This window comes from Pelodiscus sinensis, chromosome 1 (assembly GCF_052426305.1).
Source record: "Pelodiscus sinensis isolate ZL-2025 chromosome 1, ASM5242630v1, whole genome shotgun sequence".
NCBI lineage: Eukaryota > Metazoa > Chordata > Testudines > Trionychidae > Pelodiscus > Pelodiscus sinensis.
Genome location: NC_143052.1, coordinates 39539322 through 39560239, shown reverse-complemented (window position 1 = coordinate 39560239; position 20918 = coordinate 39539322). Strand labels below are relative to the sequence as shown.

The 20918-nt window shown below is 40.6% G+C and overlaps 1 protein-coding gene across 12 annotated transcripts in view; it reads left to right on the top strand.

Annotated features, from left to right (window-relative positions):
• The window catches only part of PLXNB2 (plexin B2), a 351000-nt gene that overhangs the window by 290577 nt on the left and 39505 nt on the right, over positions 1-20918 (top strand). For all 12 annotated transcript variants that reach the window (XM_006122609.5, XM_075928258.2, XM_006122610.5 and 9 more), the window contains 5 exons: positions 1329-1477; positions 3987-4095; positions 12900-13036; positions 14300-14470; positions 19246-19378. In XM_006122609.5, the coding sequence (XP_006122671.3) occupies positions 1329-1477; positions 3987-4095; positions 12900-13036; positions 14300-14470; positions 19246-19378 (699 nt within the window). The remainder of the gene's footprint in view (positions 1-1328; positions 1478-3986; positions 4096-12899; positions 13037-14299; positions 14471-19245; positions 19379-20918) is intronic.

Sequence of the window (20918 nt, the reverse complement as noted above, 5' to 3'; positions counted from 1 at the left end):
AAAATCTGAGACACATACCCTCCCTTAGTCTGAGCTCACCCCTTCTATGAAACAGTGGTTTTTACCAATGTATCAGGTTGGACTGAGTCCCTCCTGCCTTCTGCTTCCTGTAGGCTCCTATGCGTAACATGTTCCTATATGTAGGCTGCCTGTAACAAATCAAAACTCTGCTCTTACCCAAGCCCTCAATTTCTGCACCAGGTGTTGCAATGGTGGAGATGCATCTGCACCAGGAAGGCTTTCCCCCATCTCCCCTTGTAGAAGGAGCATTGTTGCATGAGAATGGGCTAGTAGTTGTCATTCAAAGTTGATAGTCCCACTTGATCTCAATGATCATCCTTCAATGAAGTAATAAATGCCTTCCCCACTGGGGCAGCTGTCTGAAGTGCCGTATGGTAGGGTCCACTTCTCGAAGGTTAAAAAGCTGAAGTGCTTTCTGGAACTACTAAACAGAAACTGGTAGATTAGATGAATTATCAACATGTTGCAAAATTCAGATCGTTATTCAAATTCTGAGCTGTGGAAATACACCTCTATCACAGAGACCTTTTTCTGCCCTTCAATCACAAATATGATCAATAACTTTGCCTCCTCCTCTGATGCAGTAGGGAGGGATCACAAGTGACAGAAACATCAGTGATAGACCTCTGTGCATAATTCTTTGTGTCCCAAAGTCTATTGTGCAGCTAATACGAACCTCCAAAGTAGAATTGATTATAAAACACATGCACCCAACAGGACGGATAAATGCAAATGCTCTTGAATTAGCTAGAAATGCTCCCTGAAATGGCATGATTCAACATAATAAGTCTCAGTACATTATTTTTCAGAATATCACATTTTTTAAAATGAGTGCAACAAAATTATAAACAGGATAAAAACCAGCCACAAATATTCTATGATCTGCTGGAGAGTTTCATTGTAATAAACTGTTATAAAATGATTTGTTTGCCGTGCTATAGCCATTTTGGTCCCAGGAAATTAGAGAGACTGGGTGGGTGAGGTGCCATATAAGTGTAAAAGCTTATCTCTTTCACCAAAAGAAGTTCATCCAAGATAAATATTACCTATCTACCTTGTCTCTCTTATAGAATTGTATTGCTGTTGGAGATCTGAAATCTACAAGTTTATGATTGATTCTGTACATAACTATGCATTTAATTGAGAGGTTTCTTAGACTCTCTTTTTTTAATGAGAACCACACTGAAAAAAACCTCTGTATTTTTAACAAAGAAATGTAGATTGCAAAGTGATGTGGATTTAAACCATATGTAAGAGCAACATCAATCATCACTGTAATTTTCAACTTTGCTTTCTTTCCTCTACAGATTGAACCAAAGACGGGGCCACTAACTGGTGGAATCCTTTTAACCATAATAGGATCTAATTTGGGTATAAAAGCTGGAGATGTCAAAAATATAACAGTGGCAGGGACAGAATGCATTTTCAAAGAGGAATTCTACTCTGTTTCCACCAGGTATTTGCTGATGTTTTCTGCGAGAGATTTTAGAAAAAAGATTTCTGTGTAACTATGAGGAAATATTAATGAAAAAAGGAGTAACTCAATGTACCTAAGTTGTTGGTACCAGAGTGCCCTTTAATTTTTTACATCCATCTGTGGAATGAATTTTATTATGTGCATCAATATGGAGGTGATGTGTGTCAAGGGTAGGGCCAAGGGCAGAGCTGGGTAAGATATAGCTCACAGGCCAAATCTGGCCCACCTAACAATTTGATCCAGTTTCCAAACTGCATCTAGCTGCTTGCTAGCATCATAACACTTCTGCACTCCCCTTTCCACCAGACCCCTACATCTGAGCCTATTATACACTGGAACCCCCTGCCCTGAGCCCCTCACATATCGCAACCCAAATTCCTGAACCCTCACATCCAGAAGTCTGTGGCTTGTTTAGTATCCTAACACTACATATGACCCCAACACTGCCTGGCCTGGAGCCCCCTCCCCGAGCCAGTGTCCCCTTATCCACCTCTTCCTGCATCCAGATTTCTTCCCAGAGCTTGCACCTCTCACCCCTTCCCACACTCAAATCCCTCATTCCCACCCCGGAGCCTGCACATTCTGTCTCAACCCAGCGAGGCTACAGCTAGACTGCAGGAGTTTTTCAAAATTCCGGAGATATCCCAGAAAAACTCTTCTGCATCCAGGGATGCATTTGTTCATCCACTTCTTTTAGTGGAAGAGCAAACATGATCTTTCAGTCACCCCTATATTCTTCTTTCCACAAGGAATAAGGGGGCTTCCAAAAGAAGGGGTTTTTCTGACATTTGGTCCAGTCTAGACAGGCCAAATGTTGGAAAAACTTCTTCCTGCAGAAGAATTGGGGGGAAAAGCAGCAGTATAAGGGTTGAGGATAGCAAGTGATGCAGAGGAGGAGAATAGAGAGGGCGGGGCTTCAAGGAAGGGGCTGGGCAGTAGGTCTTGGCTTAGTCTGTCATTTAAAAAGTGATCTTGGGTTTAAAAAGACTGGAGACCACTGGCCTAGAATTAGCAGCATAGCAGCCTCTGTTTGTGGCCAGTCTGGGCTGCTGTGAACAGAGGCTGGTGCCGGTGCAGCCTCCTCTGCCCCCCACCCTACTGCTGCCTCTGAGGCAGCAGCACAAGGAGGGGGCAGGCGGCGCCATGGAGATGGTGCTGGGGGAACCATCATTAATCTTTTTAAGTCGGTCCCCTCAGCACTGGCTCCTGCACCCTTCCTCTCCTTCTGATATGGGGGGAGCGAGTAGCTAACTTGAGTACCCAATAAGTCCAGGCTTATCAGGTAGTCAACTAATCAATTTGTTTTACATCCCTATCATATACCAATACAAAACTTTTTTTTTAATCCCTGTTATTCTGCCACTACTACCAGCACCACTGCATATTTTATATTATAATGACTGCTTCTCTAGTTGGCACATTTTGCAAATTCTTCTGGGGGTATCATTTCCTGTCTGTCTGACAAGATGACATCTTTCAGAGAGACAGTCAAAATTATGAGAATCTGAGTGCAGATGATAGCAGCAATCCATAAACTAAGGATTACAAGGATTTGAAGAATTTCGTCCGTGTGTCAGGATTCCAACAGATAATTCTGGAGCAATTTGCAGTGAGACTTGACAGCCTTTCTTTAGGCCCTAATTTAAGTATGTTATACTTGAAAGAGTGGTTTTCATATTTAATCCTTTCTTAATAGACAATAATACACTGTTTTAAAAATAGCAATCATACTAAAACTGAAAAAGGAAAAACAAAAAAAGAAACCAAGAAATGCTCTGTAGTGTGCTAATTAGTCATGTGAATTTGATCTGCCAATAGCAGCCAAAAGTGACTGTCATTTAGTAGCTCCCGCACACCGTTGATGGTCCCCAGCTTTGTTTCTAATGGTTAGAGCAGTAGTCCCCAATGTGGTGCCCGCGGGCGCGGTGGCGCCTGCTGATCCATTTCTGTGCACCCGCCAAGTGATCGGGGCCACTCCCAGGCACGCGGCAAAGTGCATGGGCTGTGCCGGCCCCTGGGCGCGCGGCATAGGATTGGTGCCAGCCCCGGGCATGTGGCATATGGGAAGCCCCACCCCTGGGCGTGCGACACAGGAGCAGTGCTGGCCCCGGTGGCACTGGCACCGGGCACGCGGCGTATGGGTGGCCCTGCCCCGGGTGCTTGCGCGGCCCCACCCCCGGGTGCCCGGCGCATGAGTGGCCCTGCCCCTGGGCGCTTGGCAACGCCAAAAGGTTGGGGACCACTGGGTTAGAGGGTGATCCTTGCACAACCACAGAGGGATGGTCTCTTCATAACAGAGTTTAAGACCTGTGAGATATGGTGAGGAAGCTTGTGCTTCTGTTTGTGCCCATATGGTAACTAAATAAAAACTTCCATTTCTAATGCAGTTAGAGTGATGTCTTTCATGTACATTGAGGTCCACTTTTTTCAACAGATTAAATGGAGAAAGTTATAAACTTATCGACATATTTGCATTATTTCTGATTAGGATTGTGTGTCAAGTCGGAAGTGTCTCAGAATCCACAGTCGGTGAAATTGAAGTTGATATAAATGGAAAACGAAGTAGTTCAAAACCTGAAATACAATTTGCATACCAAGTAAGTGTGGGTTTTTTTATAAGTATTTCTACCTTATTCTACATTTCTTATTTTTAATTTACCATTGGGATAAACAGCAGTAATTGTATTTTGTAGACTTTATTTCAGAAACAGAAATATTAGTCTTTGCTCATTAAAGTGTGTAGGAAATCACTCAAAGGTTTTCATATGCAATAGAAATGATGATGATCCTTTTGAACACAAGCTACGGAGCTTTGAAATAGGCCACTGCTGTCTACAATTGAAATGAAGAAAACTATAGTAGGAAAGGAACATTTTTAGTGAACTTAGGTACTGTCACAGCATTGGGAAACTTAGGCATTCTTTAGGCATGGTAATTTCACTAGATTTATTCATCACTGTGTTTAGATTAGCTAGTAGTCTTAATCGGGAGCATTCATGCATAGCCACTGAAGAATAAATAATGATGCTGCACATTTTAATTTAATATTTTGTAACCAATTGTTTTGTTCAAAAGCACAGCAGGCACCGAAATAAGCAGTGCCAAAGACAGCATGATGCGCAGGCACATTAGACATGCGATTTATTTTGATTGTCACTATGTTGAAGGGAAGTCCTCAACTGTGACATAATTGCTATGCCACAGCATGGAGTTTAGTTGCAGTTGTTGCAGCTTATGGCCTTACAGGTTGGACCTTCCTTTTTGATGGATGCTGAATGAGGGAGTTTGCAAGACCACGGGAAGTCAATTCTGGCTCCCTGTTGCCTGTCTCCAGGCTTTCCCAGGGGGTGGCAGCCTCCTGGCCACACTCCTGGCTACTGGCTAAGCTCTTGGTCCCGGGCCCAGCCACTGGCTCAGGCCAGGCTGCCAGCCCTGCTCCTGGCTCCAGTCCCAGCCATCGGTCCCAGCTGCACTCCTGGTTGGGTCATCGGCCCCACTCCAGGTCCTCACTGCTAGCCCTGGATGCACTCCCGGTGACTGGTCCTGGCTGTATGCCCATCCTCTCTGCTGCTGGACTCCTAGCCAGCCCTCGCACCCAGCTGCCAGGGCATTCTGATCCAGCGACATCCATGGTCCTGCCAGAGAGTCCCAGACCAGAGAGATCCTTCCTGTGGTTGCCTGTATTGTGTCTTTACTTGTATACATACAGTTACTAGAATATGATATGATATGATATTGTGGAGTAATCCTGTCACCAGATTTGATAACTTAAAAATAAAGCCTATAAAACACAGCATATGAGGGTTGGGTTTTATTCCTGTTTCTCTCCTGTCCCCCTCTCCATATACAGTTTTAACTCCCATGGGAGGAATTCCAGAACAAATGTGAAAGGGAGGAGTGGGTCAAGTCTAAAATAGTACAAATGGAATTGGGTGAGGTCCTTGTAGAGAGGAGGCAAGTCAGAACTCAGTGTTTTCAGCACAGCCCCTTTTCTTGCTAGCTGTAGATCCCCTTTTTGTAAGACCACCCGTTGCCTGAAACAGCCTCCTACTTTTTACTCTGTCCTCCTCCGTATATCTCATTTTTTCATGAAACTTTCCTGCACTGATTATCATTCTCCTTCATTAGATGTCTCTGGCAGTTCCCAAACTACCTTGTTTCCTGTTTCTAGCTCAGTTATAACGTTTCAGATTTCTGGAGCAAGGACTAGATCGGGGCTTTGCAAGAAGTTATTGTTTTAGGTGGATTTTGCTGTAATTCTACCAGGCTTCTCACTATAAAGCATTCTGTGGTAGCCTGTGTGGTGACACTGGGCAGAATGAAACAGTTTATTTTTATAGGATAGTCTTAGCCATCTTCCTATGCTTCGAAGACCTTTCTTCCTATCTCCTCAGAAGGGTTCTGAGCTGCTTATCATCTCTTCTTCAGATCTGAGGGAGGAGGTGAGCAGCCTCTGCTTTTGAGTACTAAAAGGCAAAAGAGACTTTTTGACTGCTTTCCTCTTAGCTGTTGGGGTACCTTTTATACCCAGATATTAGCCAAGCAGTGTGTGTCTGAAAAGTCAAGACAGATTATGCCCCATTCTATGTGTCTGTTGGGGGCTATGCAAAGTGTGATAGAACTGAGCAAGCCGCTGCTAAGGAGCAGTGCGAATCTATTTATTGGAAAAGAAATAATACTTTGGGGACTCATCTCTCTGCCATGCCTTCCTTACAAAAACAATGCCAAGTAGCACAGACTCTGAAAGGGTAATGCTGTGTGGTTTAGCTGAGAAGCCATCCTCTAATTTGGCTTGTCTTCTATCTTTCCATGAGGAAACAGCTTCTCACAGCAGGAATAAAATTAGTTTGTCTGTGTTACCCATATTGTACACATCTCTACAAGTGTGGAATGGTCTCTTGTGGCTTCTGACATGGCAACAAAATATCCAAGCAGACAATATAATCTGTTTATATGGTCTTAAAAGTTTCTGTTTGGGCACAGTTTGGGATCTTATTCATTGTCTGTGGGGTAGCTACTCTGCAAAAACGCTCATCAGACCTTTTTTTAGTAGAAAGAAAATAATTACATTTGCCCAACCTATTCAGTATTTCTACATGTGGAGAACAAGATTCCTCCTTTTATATAAATACAAATTCTGCTGTGATTTCTAGTCTATGTATTTCCACTGTTTCTTTCATGGATACATTAACCTGCTGCTCTTCTACTGGGAAGGATGGTAATGTGCATCTGTAATCCGCTTAGAGTACCCCAGAATGGCAGGTAGATTAAAGTTAGATGTTCAGTGATAACTTTAAAATATTTTATGGTTACAGAAGAACAGTGTAGATTATAGTAGGAAATAAATGAAATAAAAGGTAACAAAGATTGGCTCAGTTCCCCTCTGCAGCAGTCTGTTGTACATAAAGGCTTTCATTTTACGTCAATTTTTTCTAGTCTGTCTTCCCTTTTACTGCTTCCTGCAGTTGGGTCCAGTAAAATTCCTTCCATGTCTTGTGAATCACTAGCAATCTTTTCTCTTGAAACTATCAGGATCACTGCTCCGCTGAAGTCACTGAACCCTTTGGCATAAAGCAGAATCAGGCCATAGGTTAACAAAGACTTAAACATTCTCTTTCAGTTTTTAACATAGCATTCCTGTACGATGGAAATAAAATGCTCCTTCTAATTTCTCCGTGTCCAGCCTGGTCAAACATCTGGAATAATGGCAGCTCTGCTCATCTTTACCAAATGAAGTAGCAGCACCCGCAGAGCCAAAAACCAAATCTGTTTTCCCTCACTTTGTCTAACTGGTGGCTTGTTGTTTTAGTATTGAATCACAGTATCAAACTACTGTACAAAGAGACTAAGAGCACTACTTTGGGGGGAACTCTCCCTCCCCCCCCCAAAATCTGCACATAGCATTTTAAAATTCTGCCTATTTTATTTGTCAAAATAACCCAATATAATCACACCACTTTCCAGTTTATTTCGGTGTTTTGATTCCTCCAGGAATACAGTTAAAGGAACCCCTATGACAGCCCAGTTCCTGTTTCACTGTTTTGCTTTTGTTGGAAACCTCAGTCTAAGTGTATTACACGTGCCAGTTAGGCAAACCTTGGGTGAAATTCTGCTCCTCCAGTCTCAGATGCCTGCATCCTCTACCCCGCCCCCCCAAGCCCAGGGATCCAGAGAAAGAAAGATGCTAATTCTGTATCCTGGGCTTGTATGGAGTTTCCTGCATGCCATCTCCTTCCTTCAGGATATGCTGAGAACCCTCCAGCTCTCCTCTCTCCCTTCCCCCTCCTCCCGCACTTCTCCCCCCGGCAATGTCTGGTGTTTGAGAGCTGGAAAGCCAGGCTCTTCTGGGTCCAGAATCCCTAGCGGTGGCCAGCAGCTCTGCAACAACAGTTGTGTGGGTAAAAACTAAATTTCTGTGCAGAACATCAATTCTGTGCAAATTCATCATTGTGCAGTTATGAAGAATTCCCCCACTAGTAGTACTTTTCATATGTACATAAGTGATGTTTGCTAATTCTATACAAATAACATTATTCTTTCTCAGATTAAGGGCTCCTGTTGGCACTAGATTTGAGTCCTAATCTGCATGTCTGGCTCTCCATGGGGATGAAATGTTTGAGGATAGAAGGGTAGTAACCAAAGCAAAGGCATTTTATGCCTTGTGAACCATAGTTCAGCTACTGCAACCTAAGCAGTTGCTTTCTGTGGATATACCCTTGGTTCTTTGCACTGCATTAGTCTCGACCACTCCTTCCAGATTTCCATGATGTATTACATTATTACATGGTCATAATACTACTAGCAAAATGTAAATCATAAGCAGAACATCAAATAAAAGTAAACAAGCTACCAGGCAATATAAAGAACATGGAAGTTACCGCTTTCAGCTAAAACCGGCAAATTGGAGGATATAATGACACTAAACTTGGGACAAATAATTCAGCCAATAGACATGCGAGCCAGAGCGGACAGTGTACTGTGGCATTCCTTCAACAAAAGCTACTAAAAGATTACCATGAGGTATCAGGTATTCCGGTTGTTCAAGAAATGTTATACCTAGAAATAGGTAAAACAATGAAACAAGTAGAGCATTTGCCTCACCGAGTACCCTCTGCATAAAGAAGAAAAAATGGGAGTAGTAAGGAAAATGAGGGTGAGGAGGGAAGGCATCATTATTAGTTACAGAACCCACAAGTTGAGTAACAGGAGGCTGGTTATTGAGAAGCCAGGCAAGCTTTGTTTGCATAGATATAAACAATTTAAACTAGGCATTAAAAGGAGCTCATATCCAAGTGCCTACAATTGAAGAAATATTGCTTGACTTAGCAAAAATAAAAATATTCTCAGAACTTGATGCCAAATACAGATATTAGCAAGTGCTACTGGATAAGGAAAACCTTATCATACATTGGACACCAGCAATTGTATACAAATGACTGAGACTTTGTCTGCACTGGCAATTGAGCGTCAAAAATTTTGTCATTACACAGGTACTTCATGTCCTTCTCCTGCCCCCAGACACATGCACACAACAAAAGCGTTGCCGAAGTAAACATTAGTATAAACAATGCTGTCAGCAAGAGTACTTTCTTGTGATAAAGCAAATGTCACTCACTTATAGAGGGGGGAAGGTTTTTGCCACATTTTTGCAGACAGTGTTGACACTGCCTGGCTTTTATCGACACAGCCATGTTGCTAAAAGCTGTGTAAGTATAGACATACGCTGAGAATGGCATTGAGAACCAAATCTGCAGCAAACAATTATCAACACTGCCAATAAGATATATTTTCGCCATTGGGGCTTTTTGTGCAAAACAGTTTTTAGCTGTCTACACTGGCCCTCTTGCGCAAAAACATTTCCGGAAAAGGGCTTTTGCCCGAATGGGAATGTCAAAGCATTTGCACAAGAAGCACTGGTTTCAGACAGTAGAACGTCAGTGCTTTTGCGCAAAATCAAGCGGCCAGTGTAGACAGCTGGCAAGTTTTTGCGCAAAAGCAGTTGCTTTTGCGGAAAAACATGCCAGTCTAGACGCAGCCATGGTGCTTATTGCTGTCAAACAAGGCTAACACAGTGAACAAGAACGCCTTAATATTGAAAGTACACATTGAAACCATCTCAACATTCAGCAGGAGATTTAAAAGATGATATGCTATACCAGCTGATGTGATTGAATTTGTGAAAAGTGCTTTTCATTAAACCATTAAGACACTCTGGCACAAGTTTTTTTATTGGTCCGTTAAGAAACACCTCGAGTGTGCTGAGACAGCTTTTGATCTGTGAGTAACTGATAAACATACTACAAGAGCATAAGGAACTTAGAAGGGTTTTTTTTTTAACTTTGTGATAAAAATGGTGGTTAATTTTATAAATAGGCACTCATTTAAAACAGTTATTTATTCTGGACATCTCAAAGCTATATCTAGCTAAAAGAGAGGCAGTAGAGCGCGGGGAAGCAAGAAAAAATCAAGACACTCATTTTCCTTCCTGGTTTAGTATAATGAACCCCGGATAAGGAATTCACACTTATTAGAGATCATCTCAGATATGTAGTTCAGTACACACTTAGGCCATCTCTGATAATCACTTATATATTTTATTACATTATTTGTAATAGTATAGTACTGAGTATTCATCTTCAGCCTCCTCATTTTTGTCAGTCTTTAAATGAATCCTGCGAGGCACTGCTGGTAAATGAGGATGGGCTTTAAGAAAACTGGGGTTAAAAGGCAATTTCTGACCAAATTCTGTCTCCTCTTTTCTGCCACCAGTCACAGCTCCAACAGGGATTTTAAATTATCAGTAATGTAATTATCGCAAGTGAAGTAAAAATGTGTTGAACCCATATTACCAATATGTCTTGGAGAGTTTTGTGGCATATTTTCCCACTAAAACTATAGCACTAAGCAGGTGGTTTGGTTTTTTAATGCAGATTTTTCAGGAGAGGAAAGCAGTCAAACAGTATTAAAAAAGAACCCATAGGCACAGACTTTAGAAGTTTACTGTACTCCCAAGTATCAAAGTAAAATTGTAATAATTTGAATTGCGAATTTCATTGAACATTGCATTTATTCTCAGAGAAGCCTCCCAGGCATTAAGTATACTTCAGCAGCGCTTCTGGTAGTTCTTTAGCATTCTGTAAAATTAGTGCTACAGATTCACCATGTCAACTGAATCTGTTTTTACTGATTCCAGCAACTTGCAAGGACTTTCAAAACTTCTCAGCTCAGAGGAGGGGTGTAGAAGGGGAGATTTAGACAAATATCATTTGATAAGTACTTGAAGCAATAAAGCACAGAAAGGAGAGCATTTATATGTGAATGATGCCCTATTTTTAATGCACTTTTAAGCACAAGTACAAAAATATAGAGCTGCTGTCTCCCAAGAAAGGATGATGTTTGTGTTTCATATTTCAAAGTATGTTTAAAATATTGTAAATGTTTACTTTTTAATAAGATTTTGTCTCTTTATGTTGTTGGTTAACTCAGGGTAGAAAAACAGATTTAAAAAAAAAAAGATCAAATGTTATATTTCAATTTGATTTTTTTAAATTTAAATACAAGATTTTTTTTAATAAAATAAATGTTAATTTCAGGTTTCAAATTTACACCTATGCCAAGGCTTAATCTTACTATACTTTAGTAAAACAAGGTGGTTGAGGCAATATCTTATTATTGGACCATCATCTATTGGTGAGAGAGACCAAGCTTTTGAGCTAACACAGAATTCTTATTCAGGCCTACTATAATCTAGTAAAATAATTTAAATTAATTCTTAAAAATATTAAGCAATGCATGTTTGCTAGCAAGTTTTCAGGAAAGTCAGACAGCTAAATTTGCGGAAGTCACTGCCTAATTGCTTGGAGCCAGGTTTTTTTGTGTGTTAAACCAGCTGAAGATGTACATAGGCCAGCAAAAATAAGTAACGTGGAGAAGCTGCACTAGCTGTCTTGCTCCTACTCACAGCCAGACTTTTAAGACAACATCTCACAGTATATTATCTCACTGACTTATGGCCATATTACCTTTCCTCCTCAGAGAGAATTCAAAATCACAGCAGGTAAGAAATTAAAGGCTCAGTGCTGGCTAAAGGAAGTTCTTAAGAAACAAAGATATCCAACATGGCTACAGCTCACTGACAAATTAGAATAGAGCAGATTAATTTAAAACAAAGCACTTTAAATCAGTGAGTTGAATCTGTTTCATGTAGATACCTATATTTACATGTGGTCAAGAACATAGGTACATGAGCAAACATATTCTGTAGTTACCATTCTCCTGTTTTAAAAAGTTTATCATCCAGTCTGAGATGAAAAACCAACAACATATGATTTAGATTACCTCCTTCATTCTTCAAATGGGTTCTGATTCAGGAAAGCACTTAAATATGTGGGATATAAGCACCTTCTTAAAGGTAGACAAATGCTTACATGCTTGAAAATTGTGATGTTTTCTTGAGCCATAGTAAATAGTTTAAATGAACAATTTGTAAATTACTGTTAATATAATTTATAAATAATTAACAGACAAGTTTTTCCTTAAAGTATTCTTTATAAGAAGAAAGACATTCACAGAAATCCGGGTAAACTTGTTTGGTACAGTATGCTCTATTAATTTTTCTCCCCACATGATTTTTTTTAAATCTACTTGGCTTAGCATGTGTGTGTGCATGTGCACCTACTCTAAGCTTCAGTACAAAACATACAACATTGTGCTCTGATTTTTTCAAGCTGTTACCACAGAGACATGACCAAGGTCATTTGTCTTGCCTAACAACTTGTAAATGGAAACTTGCCTTTTCTCTCTTTCTTTGGCAATGTTAAAAAGCTACTTTTTCTCTGCGGTAGACTATCCATCAAGTTGGGAAGACTTAAGGTTGAATCAGCATTCAGGAGGGGAGAAGTACTATAAAATAAAAATTAAAAATAGAAGTCTAACAGGCAATTATAAGACCGCTAGTTAGCAGCCTGTCTACAAGTTGAGGTTGGGATCTTTAAATCTGGAGAAAGCCTGAGGATGCTTTAGTGCAATACCTTGCATATGAGTAAATCCACATTAGCTGTTCATCATCCCATTCTTAATGAAGAATAATTTGTTGTGGCAGATTAGTTCCTAATCCAATTATTCTCATGGGGGCTTTTTTTTATTTTTCCCATCCATACTGATGCTGTCCTTTTCAAAAGTGTGTCAGATTGAGATCTCCGCAACGGGGACTGATTTTTTTGAGAGATGCTACTTTTTTTCTAAAAAGTCAGGCATCCATTTAGATGTTTCACGTTAGGCATCCAAAACTACTGCTCATTGTTGAAAACCTAGTCTATAATCACTAGAAATATAAATAGTTCTTATATAAAAAAAATAAATCTATGCGTTTAATTAGTTTGTTGACATTTTTTTCTTACAGAAACCTCAGCCTACTGGAATACATCCACAAAAAGGCCCCCTAGCCGGTGGAACTGTCCTTACGATCACTGGTAACAATCTGGAAACGGGTTCCCAGAAAGATGTTAGCGTGTGCCTCGGTAATGTGGCCTGCAACATGTACGTATGCAGCATTGTCTTGTACGCAACTAGCACCAACTGAGACTGGAGTCCATCTGTGCTAGACATTGTGCAAATCTATTACAAGAGATTTCTGCCCTGAATGGCTTATCTCTAAACAGAACAAACAGACAGTGAGAGAAAGGGATTAAAAGACTGGAGCAGAGCAAACATAGATTGATGACTTGTGCCCATTAAGTAGATGCCATAATTTTGTTGATTTAATTTTTGAGTAGTTTTTTTGTTTTATATTTTTTCTGTGTATCACCGGGACAGATCGAGGAGAGGGCATTAGCAGTAAGAAGTCATTAAGGGATGGAGTAAGGAGAAGGATGGAAACACTTGTCTTCTATTTTTAATGATGCTTTGCCCTTACTAAAATGTGTCATTTTATGACTGTAATACAGACTAGTATAAAGCCCACAGCCTCCCTTCCCCCCCACCCCCACTTCTTGGCCATGTGGCCATGAAGGTAAACTGCAGAGAGGAACCAGCCAGAGAAGCAATCAGGTAAGAATAGCTGCAGAAGCAGCCAGAACAGAAACCTTCAGATATTTAGAGATATTTCTGCAGTGTTGACTGGATTTCTCTACCCTGTACTGGTTGGCTATTTGCTCCAACCCTCTATTATTTAGTTGTTCCCATAACATAAGAACTAGGGGTCATGAAATGAAATTAAAAGGTAGCTGGTTTAAAACAAACAAAATAACATTTTTATTCATGCATTGAACAGTCAACCTGTGGAATTCCTCGCCGGAGGATGTTGCAAAAACCAAGACTTTAACAGGGTTTTAAAAAGAACTAGATAAATTCATGGCTGTTAGCCAAGATGGGTAGGAATGGTGTGTCTAGCCTCTGTTTGTCAGAGGCTGGAAATGGTTGACAGGAGAAGGATCGCTTGATGATTACCTGTACTGTTCATTACCTGTACTGTTCATTCCCATCTCTAAGGCTCGTCTCTTCGCGTCCCCCTTTCTTTTCATGTAGCTGATCCCCTTTTCTCACTAGACCCACCCAAAAAATAAAACAAAATTTGGAACTACCATGTTTGCAGCCATTTGCTCCACAGTCCCTCATGTCTATCTTGTCTGAATAGATTGTAAACTCTCTGGGGCAGGGATTGTTTGCTACCATTTGTTCAATGTTTAGGAGAGTAGGGCCCCATTCTTTATTATTTTATTTTGCTCTAATGAAGGTAATGATCAAAAATTATGCTAGTAATTTGAGCCTTGTTTCACATTTTGTTTCCCCTCCCATTTCCAGCATTAAATTTGGAGAACAAATAGTTTGCAGAACAGGAAAATATGATAAAGTTGAAGAAGTTCCTGTAATTGTGCATTATGGAGACACGCAGAACTCCATAAACCATCCATTTTTTACATATATTGAAAATCCTACTGTCGTGAAATTCTTTCCAAAAAATAGCTTCAGCAGGTAATGAAACATTTTTATTGTAACTGTGTTCATTCTTAATAAATGAAAGTGTGAAAGTTTTTTCTCCACATGGAACTGTTAGAGTTGCCAGGTGTCCGGTATTGACCTGGACAGTCCAGTATTTTTGTCTCCTGTCCGGTTTTTTAAAAAAATCAGAAAATACTGGACACCTAAAATGTCTGATATTTTCTGATTTTTTTTTCCCAGCCAGGAGGCGAAAATACTGCACACCTGGCAACCCTAACACCTGGGCCCAGCCCCAGGCCTCCTCCCACCTGGGCCCCGACACCCCCCAACTCCTCACTCCCGGAGCCCATTCTTACCTGGTTCCACAGGGAAGCTAAGTTCTGGCTTGAACAAGAACACAAAATGGCCGCCGGCAAAAAGCTTAAAGACCAAGGGGAAGCAATGCCTTCCCTGGGTTTTAGTGTTCAACTTCTCCTCTGTTCCTATCCCTAGTCTAACTGTGCACTCACTCTGAAAGGGGCCATGCTGTTTTAATGCTGTTTTATTGTTTGTTTGTTTTTCTTTTTGCTCAACAACTTTTTGCCCCCTGCTTTTCCTCACCAGTATTTGGGGGAGAGGGGGGGGTTGGTATTTTTGGTTCAACCATCTGGCTACCCTAGGAACTATTTAAATGAATGCCACTATACTGTGTTTATGCTGAAAGTTTAAATGCAGGAGCTTTTACATTTTTTTCCCAAACCATTGCTGACATATTTTAATAATGTATTCTATTTTTACCTCAAAACTTGAATAATACTCCTTTCAAAGTTAAATCTTGAAATCAGAAAAGTAATGAACTTCTTCTAAAATACAGATTTCTTAAGGAAAAAAGAAATGAGATTGAGATATATTTAAGGAGAATATCAACCTATGGTAGTTTTATTTTACTTCTTAAAAATTTATTTTATTTCTATTAAAGTAGAAGTCATCACCTTCTGATAACATAAAACTGTCAAAATGCCTAGGTCCATCCACTTCTGAAACATGTCTTGCTAAGCTTTTAATAAGAGTTGATACAATGGAAATTGTAAACATGACTTGGTTCCAGTAGGACAATTAGTAGCTGGCTAAGAAGCATAAGTGGAGTTCAATGGTGGGGAGGGTAGGTGGCCAGAGTAGTGGCTGGTCTCTGGGAATTTAGTTTTTCTGAATAGAAAACTACCAATAACTAAACATAAAAGCAAACAGGAAATCCCAACATGACACTTTGAACTATTTGACAGTGTACCTCTGTATAGAAGTCCTCTCAGAATTCTCTTCTTTTTGAGGGCTGGGAACAAAAACTACAACCTTTACTCATGGCCTTCATCATCTTAGTATTTTAATCTTGCTGCTTGGTAGAGGATAGTAGGGCATATTTATATCCTGAGAGTTCAGAAGGAAAGAGACTAATCTTAAATGCTGTCACTTTCTGACTAAAAACCCAAATGAGATGATCTGAACAGGATCATAAAAATGATTTAGCTGTGATTTTGCAGGCTTCTTGAACACAACCTTTTGTGTAAAATAAAGTAATACTTAAGATTTTGCCATTTAAGAGATTAGAGTGACAATAGGTGTATTTTTCTTTTTGTTTGATTCATTTGATAGTAATCAGTCTAATTTTATAGTCAGTCACACCAGGGATTCTCAAAACTTTTGATAAAGTGTACTTTATTTTATTAGATTATTTTGTGGACCATCTACCCTCCCAGGCAGGATTATTGTGGTAGTTGGTGGGTGGCACTTTTTATCTACTTTCCTAATTTTTAACAGCTGAAAGCAACAAGGAGGGTTAGCACCATATTAATTAATCTGCTTTCCTAATTTTTAATGTATCTAACAATTGAAAGCAACAAGGAGAACTAGCACCATGTGACTTCTGTTCCTTTCTATGTAGGTTCTTACAACACACTCATCACCACAATATCAGAACACCTTCCAATATTGCAGTAAGCAACATGACTAATATGCAAATGTGCTTGTAGTGGAGTATCTTGTTTTGATAGGGGCTCTTTAATATGAATATTGCTATGTATTTTTCTCAGAGAGGTAAAGTCAAAAAATGCATCTTATACTTGGAGTGGAAGATGGTGAGGTTCATGGTGATCCTTAATTTTTGGTGGAGTCCACACCCTGGGACCAGTCCATTAGAAAGTTCTATCTTCTGCACGGACAAGCTTTACTCTTGTAGGGAGCTCCACTGAGATATAGGAGCAAAGTTGATGACTATGGTCTTTGCCCCAGAGCTTTAGAGGGTGTTGGTGCTAGGCTACGTAGACCTTGAAGATTAAATGTAAGACATTGAACTTGACTTGATTCTATGGGAAGTCAGAGTAGGGAGAAGAGAACAGGTGTAATGTATTGGTGTAGCCAGAATTACTGCAAAGATGCACTGCAGCCTTCTGAACAAGTGGGAGTTTGCTAAGTGCCAAAGGTACTTCATCCTCTGGTATACTACATTGCTATAGTCCAACCAGGAGGTCACGAAGGTACAAATAACTGAAGCCAGGTCACTTTCTGCTGTGAGAGGGTAGTGTCTCTTAGTTACCTGGAAATGAAGCTCCTCTGTCAGAGCCAGCTACAGTGAGGAATCTGGAAGTACAGCTAACCTGCTGACTGTAGTGACTACTTGTGGGAGTGTATCTTCAACCAAAGGAGAATGCTCCATGAATTCAAATTCTTCAGAATGTCTTTCTCTGTCCAGTAGCATGACCTCTGCCTTGCTCAGCTTCACTTTCAGCCAGCTGCTGTTATTAGCTGATCTCATCTGCATAGGCACTGGAACTGCTGCACCTTGTGGCTTGAAGTGGTTTCCAGCATATACAGGGTTTACAGCAGGGGTGAGGATGCAGCTGCTGCCTTGCCTGGATCTTGCTCCTGAGGCTCAGGGCTCCTCCCCAACATTAAGGAGCTCATGCTGGTGCTTCACCACCCCGCCACCTCCCTGTGGGGCTGGAGCACACAAAATCCACTAGCTTGGACCCACTAGGCTCTGGTGCGTGAGAGGAATGTGGAGGGTTTGGTTTTGGTTTTGGTTTGGTTTGCTTCTCACTTGTGTATGGCCCCTGACTGATTTTTCTGTGGGTCAGTGGCCCCCAACCCAAAAAAGGTTGCACACCCCTGGTTTACAGTTTGATTCAGTGACTCTTAATACCCCCGTTCCTCACTATACAAATTGTTCCAGCATCACTGCTCATTCGTGCACTTGAGCCGTCTTGGTGAAAATCACTAATTTCTGAGTTAGCGTCTCATATTTGTTTATGTACAGGCAATCCCCGGGTTACGTACAAGATAGGGACTGTAGGTTTGTTCTTAAGTTGAATTTGTATGTAAGTCGGAACTGGTACATATTGTAGGGGAAACTCTAGCCAAACATTTTTTTTAGTTTTGGATAGCATAGGGAAAGGTTAACTCCCCTCTAATGTTTGTTTTGCTGTCTGTTCCCCTGTTCAGAAGATTTCACATCTATTTCTGTCCCTGTGACAAACTCAGGACTAAAGGAGTAACTCATCAAATACCAAACAGCTCTACACCATGCTTTGAGCTAATAGCTTTATTTCCACACACCACCCAGGGTTCTAGGAGGAGGGTCCTTTTTTTGCTAACACAATGAGGCCAGCACTTTGTTTGTTTTGGTGGAGTCTTTGTTTGCCCAGGGAGCCCAGCATGTATAGGGGGAGGAGGGGCGGAGAGGCTGCTTTTGTCTGCTGTTCATGTGCGGGAGTTGCCTCACCCCGTTCGTATCTAGGGATCTGACGTAAGTTGGATCCACGTAAGTCGGGGACTGCCTGTAGTGTGTTTTTCTCCCAATGAGTAATAAAGATGAGGGAAAACATTTTAAATAATTTTAAAATTTTAAAACTTACGTCGGATCCCTACATACGAACGGGGCTTTTCTCGCTGCAGAGGACGGGGGCGGCGGGACCACCCAGACACGCCGCGGTCCCGCCACCTGCGTCCTCCGTGGCGAGAAAAGTTGCTCCGCGTCTCCCTGGTCTGCTGCTGCGCCCCTCCCCGCCCCCCAGCAGACCAGGCTTTTCTCGCCACGGAGGACGACTTGGGAACACCTGGGGTAGAGCAGCTGGGATGCTGCCGGGTTGGTCCCCGAGGTGCGGCGCTGCGGGGACCTACCCGGCAGCACCCCAGCTGCTCTGTTCCAGGCGTCCAGATTCAGCCGCTGTTGAAACTGATCAGCGGCTGATTCCAGGAAGCCCGGGGCAGAGCAGCTCTTTCTCGGGCTTCCTGTAGTCAGCCGCTGGTCAGTTTCAACAGCGGCTGAATCTGGACGCCAGTTCCGACTTACATACAAATTCAACTTAAGAACAAACCTACAGTCCCTATCTTGTACGTAACCTGGGGACTGACTGTATTTCAAAATAATAATGCCTGCTTGTGAAGGAGGAACAGGCTTATTTCATAATAGTTATTTTGGGAGTTATTATTTTGAAATTTATTTCAAAATAACTCCTGAAATAACTTGGTAGCTTTAGTTTTTAACATGCCACAGCACTCCTCATTTTTTATAAAAATGATAAATGATAAATAGTCCACAAAGTTTGGAACAGCTGTATACATTTACAATTTTGAGTTTACTGGAAGTTCTTACATTTGATACCTAACTATTGTACAAGCACCTGCATACAAAGCTCTGCAAAAATATTTTAAGTGGAAAAAATCCAAGATGGATAGATAAGCTAATGTATGGTTGTAGAACTTCACTGATGTTTTATTTGTATCTTTTTTTTTTCCTTCCCCTCCCTCCTCATCCCCCCCCCCCCCCCCCACAGTGGAGGGAGACGTATAACTGTAACGGGAACTGGGTTTGATATCATCCAGAGTTTCTCCATAGTTGTGACTGCTGACCTTTATGGGTCTTCCAGAAGAAAGAAGAGGCGAATACAAAGTCAGGACTCAAAATTGGTAATTCTCCTTTTTTGTCAGATATGCTGTCCTCATCAGCAGTGTGATGTCTAAACAGGGCCTGCCCACTGATGTCAATGAGTATTGGATTGGGCCAAAATTATATTAACAAAACCTCAGGCACAATAATCCCTGTCAATAATATACCTCTCAGGTACACTAATCCCCACCAATATTTCTATTTTTTCAGATGTAAACTAAGGGCCTCATTCTTTCTTATGTTGATTAGTACCTTAGAACGTACACAAGTTCCTTTGATTTAAAAGAGATGACTCAAAGAATCAAGTACTATTCACCATGAATAAGGGATGTAGAACTGAGCTATGAATGGAGCAACTGAAATGTATTGCCAAGTCCGAATTGGAATAATTTATCTTATTCCATGTGCTTCCTACTGAGCTCAAGATATTTGGACTTGAATCCAACCACTACTGCTCTTGACTTTGCAAAATCCAAACCTATTCAATTTGGCTTTGCAAACCAAAAAGTTCCTACTTTTTTTGCCCATTCCTACTAAAGTCTTTGTGCAGCATGTGCATTTCCTTATACACTGAATTTAAAACTACTCCTACATGTGATGCTAAGTAAACCCTTTCACTACACAACTGCAAAATTTCATTCCATTTCTGAGGAAGCCCAACACTTGTCACGTGATTAAAAACCTAAAAAATGGTTCTTTGATGGGAACATGGTTCAAAATTTAGGAAAACGTTTCAAAACTAACTTTTGTTTTTCTGTTGTCTATTTTTGGTCATAATTTCAATTACATAATTTTATTTTTAATAATCTATACAGTTTTGTGCTCTTTTTAAGACAGTATTCCTCTATTTCAATTTTTTTCTAATCCATAAATCTTTTGAGCTGTGACAAATCCAGATTTCTCCCCCGCAGTTCTGCCAGGATTATTAGAAAATAAAAATGTACACCTTTAGTAATCTATTTTCTGCAATAACTATGATGTGTATTAACAGATGAAGTTTTACTGTATCAGGCCTACACTAAACTCATGGAAACATTTTTCCTTAGCAAACCTCTGTTTATTGTTCTCAAGTATTTGTTCCCCCTGCGTATATTTATTCTGATGTATTAAAAACATCTATTTGGAGGCACTATACATATTATCTGTCAATCTTTTGTTTACTTTTTAATTCACTTTGTATTCTGATAGTATCCAAAATTAACTAGGAATGATACAATCACATCTGTGTTAAGGGACTGTGAAGACTGTTGTAGGAAGACATAAAGATCATAAAGACAGCTGCTGGTTTTTTTGTTGTGATTTATGTTAATGATTGGTTGAAGAGGATTCCTATTGTTTGTATAAGTATCAAGGAACACCTCGTGCAAAGGAATGAGATGGGGAGAATTATATATACAAAACTAATATTGTTAGAATCCAGAAATTTTTAAGTATGAAGTGCCTTAGAAATAAACATTCATCGTGGGTGAAGATAAGATTTGCTGTGAGTTAGGGTGACTAGTTGGTTGGTGTTAATGTAAATTATTCATAAATTGTACTTAATGTCTTCAAGTCATTTAT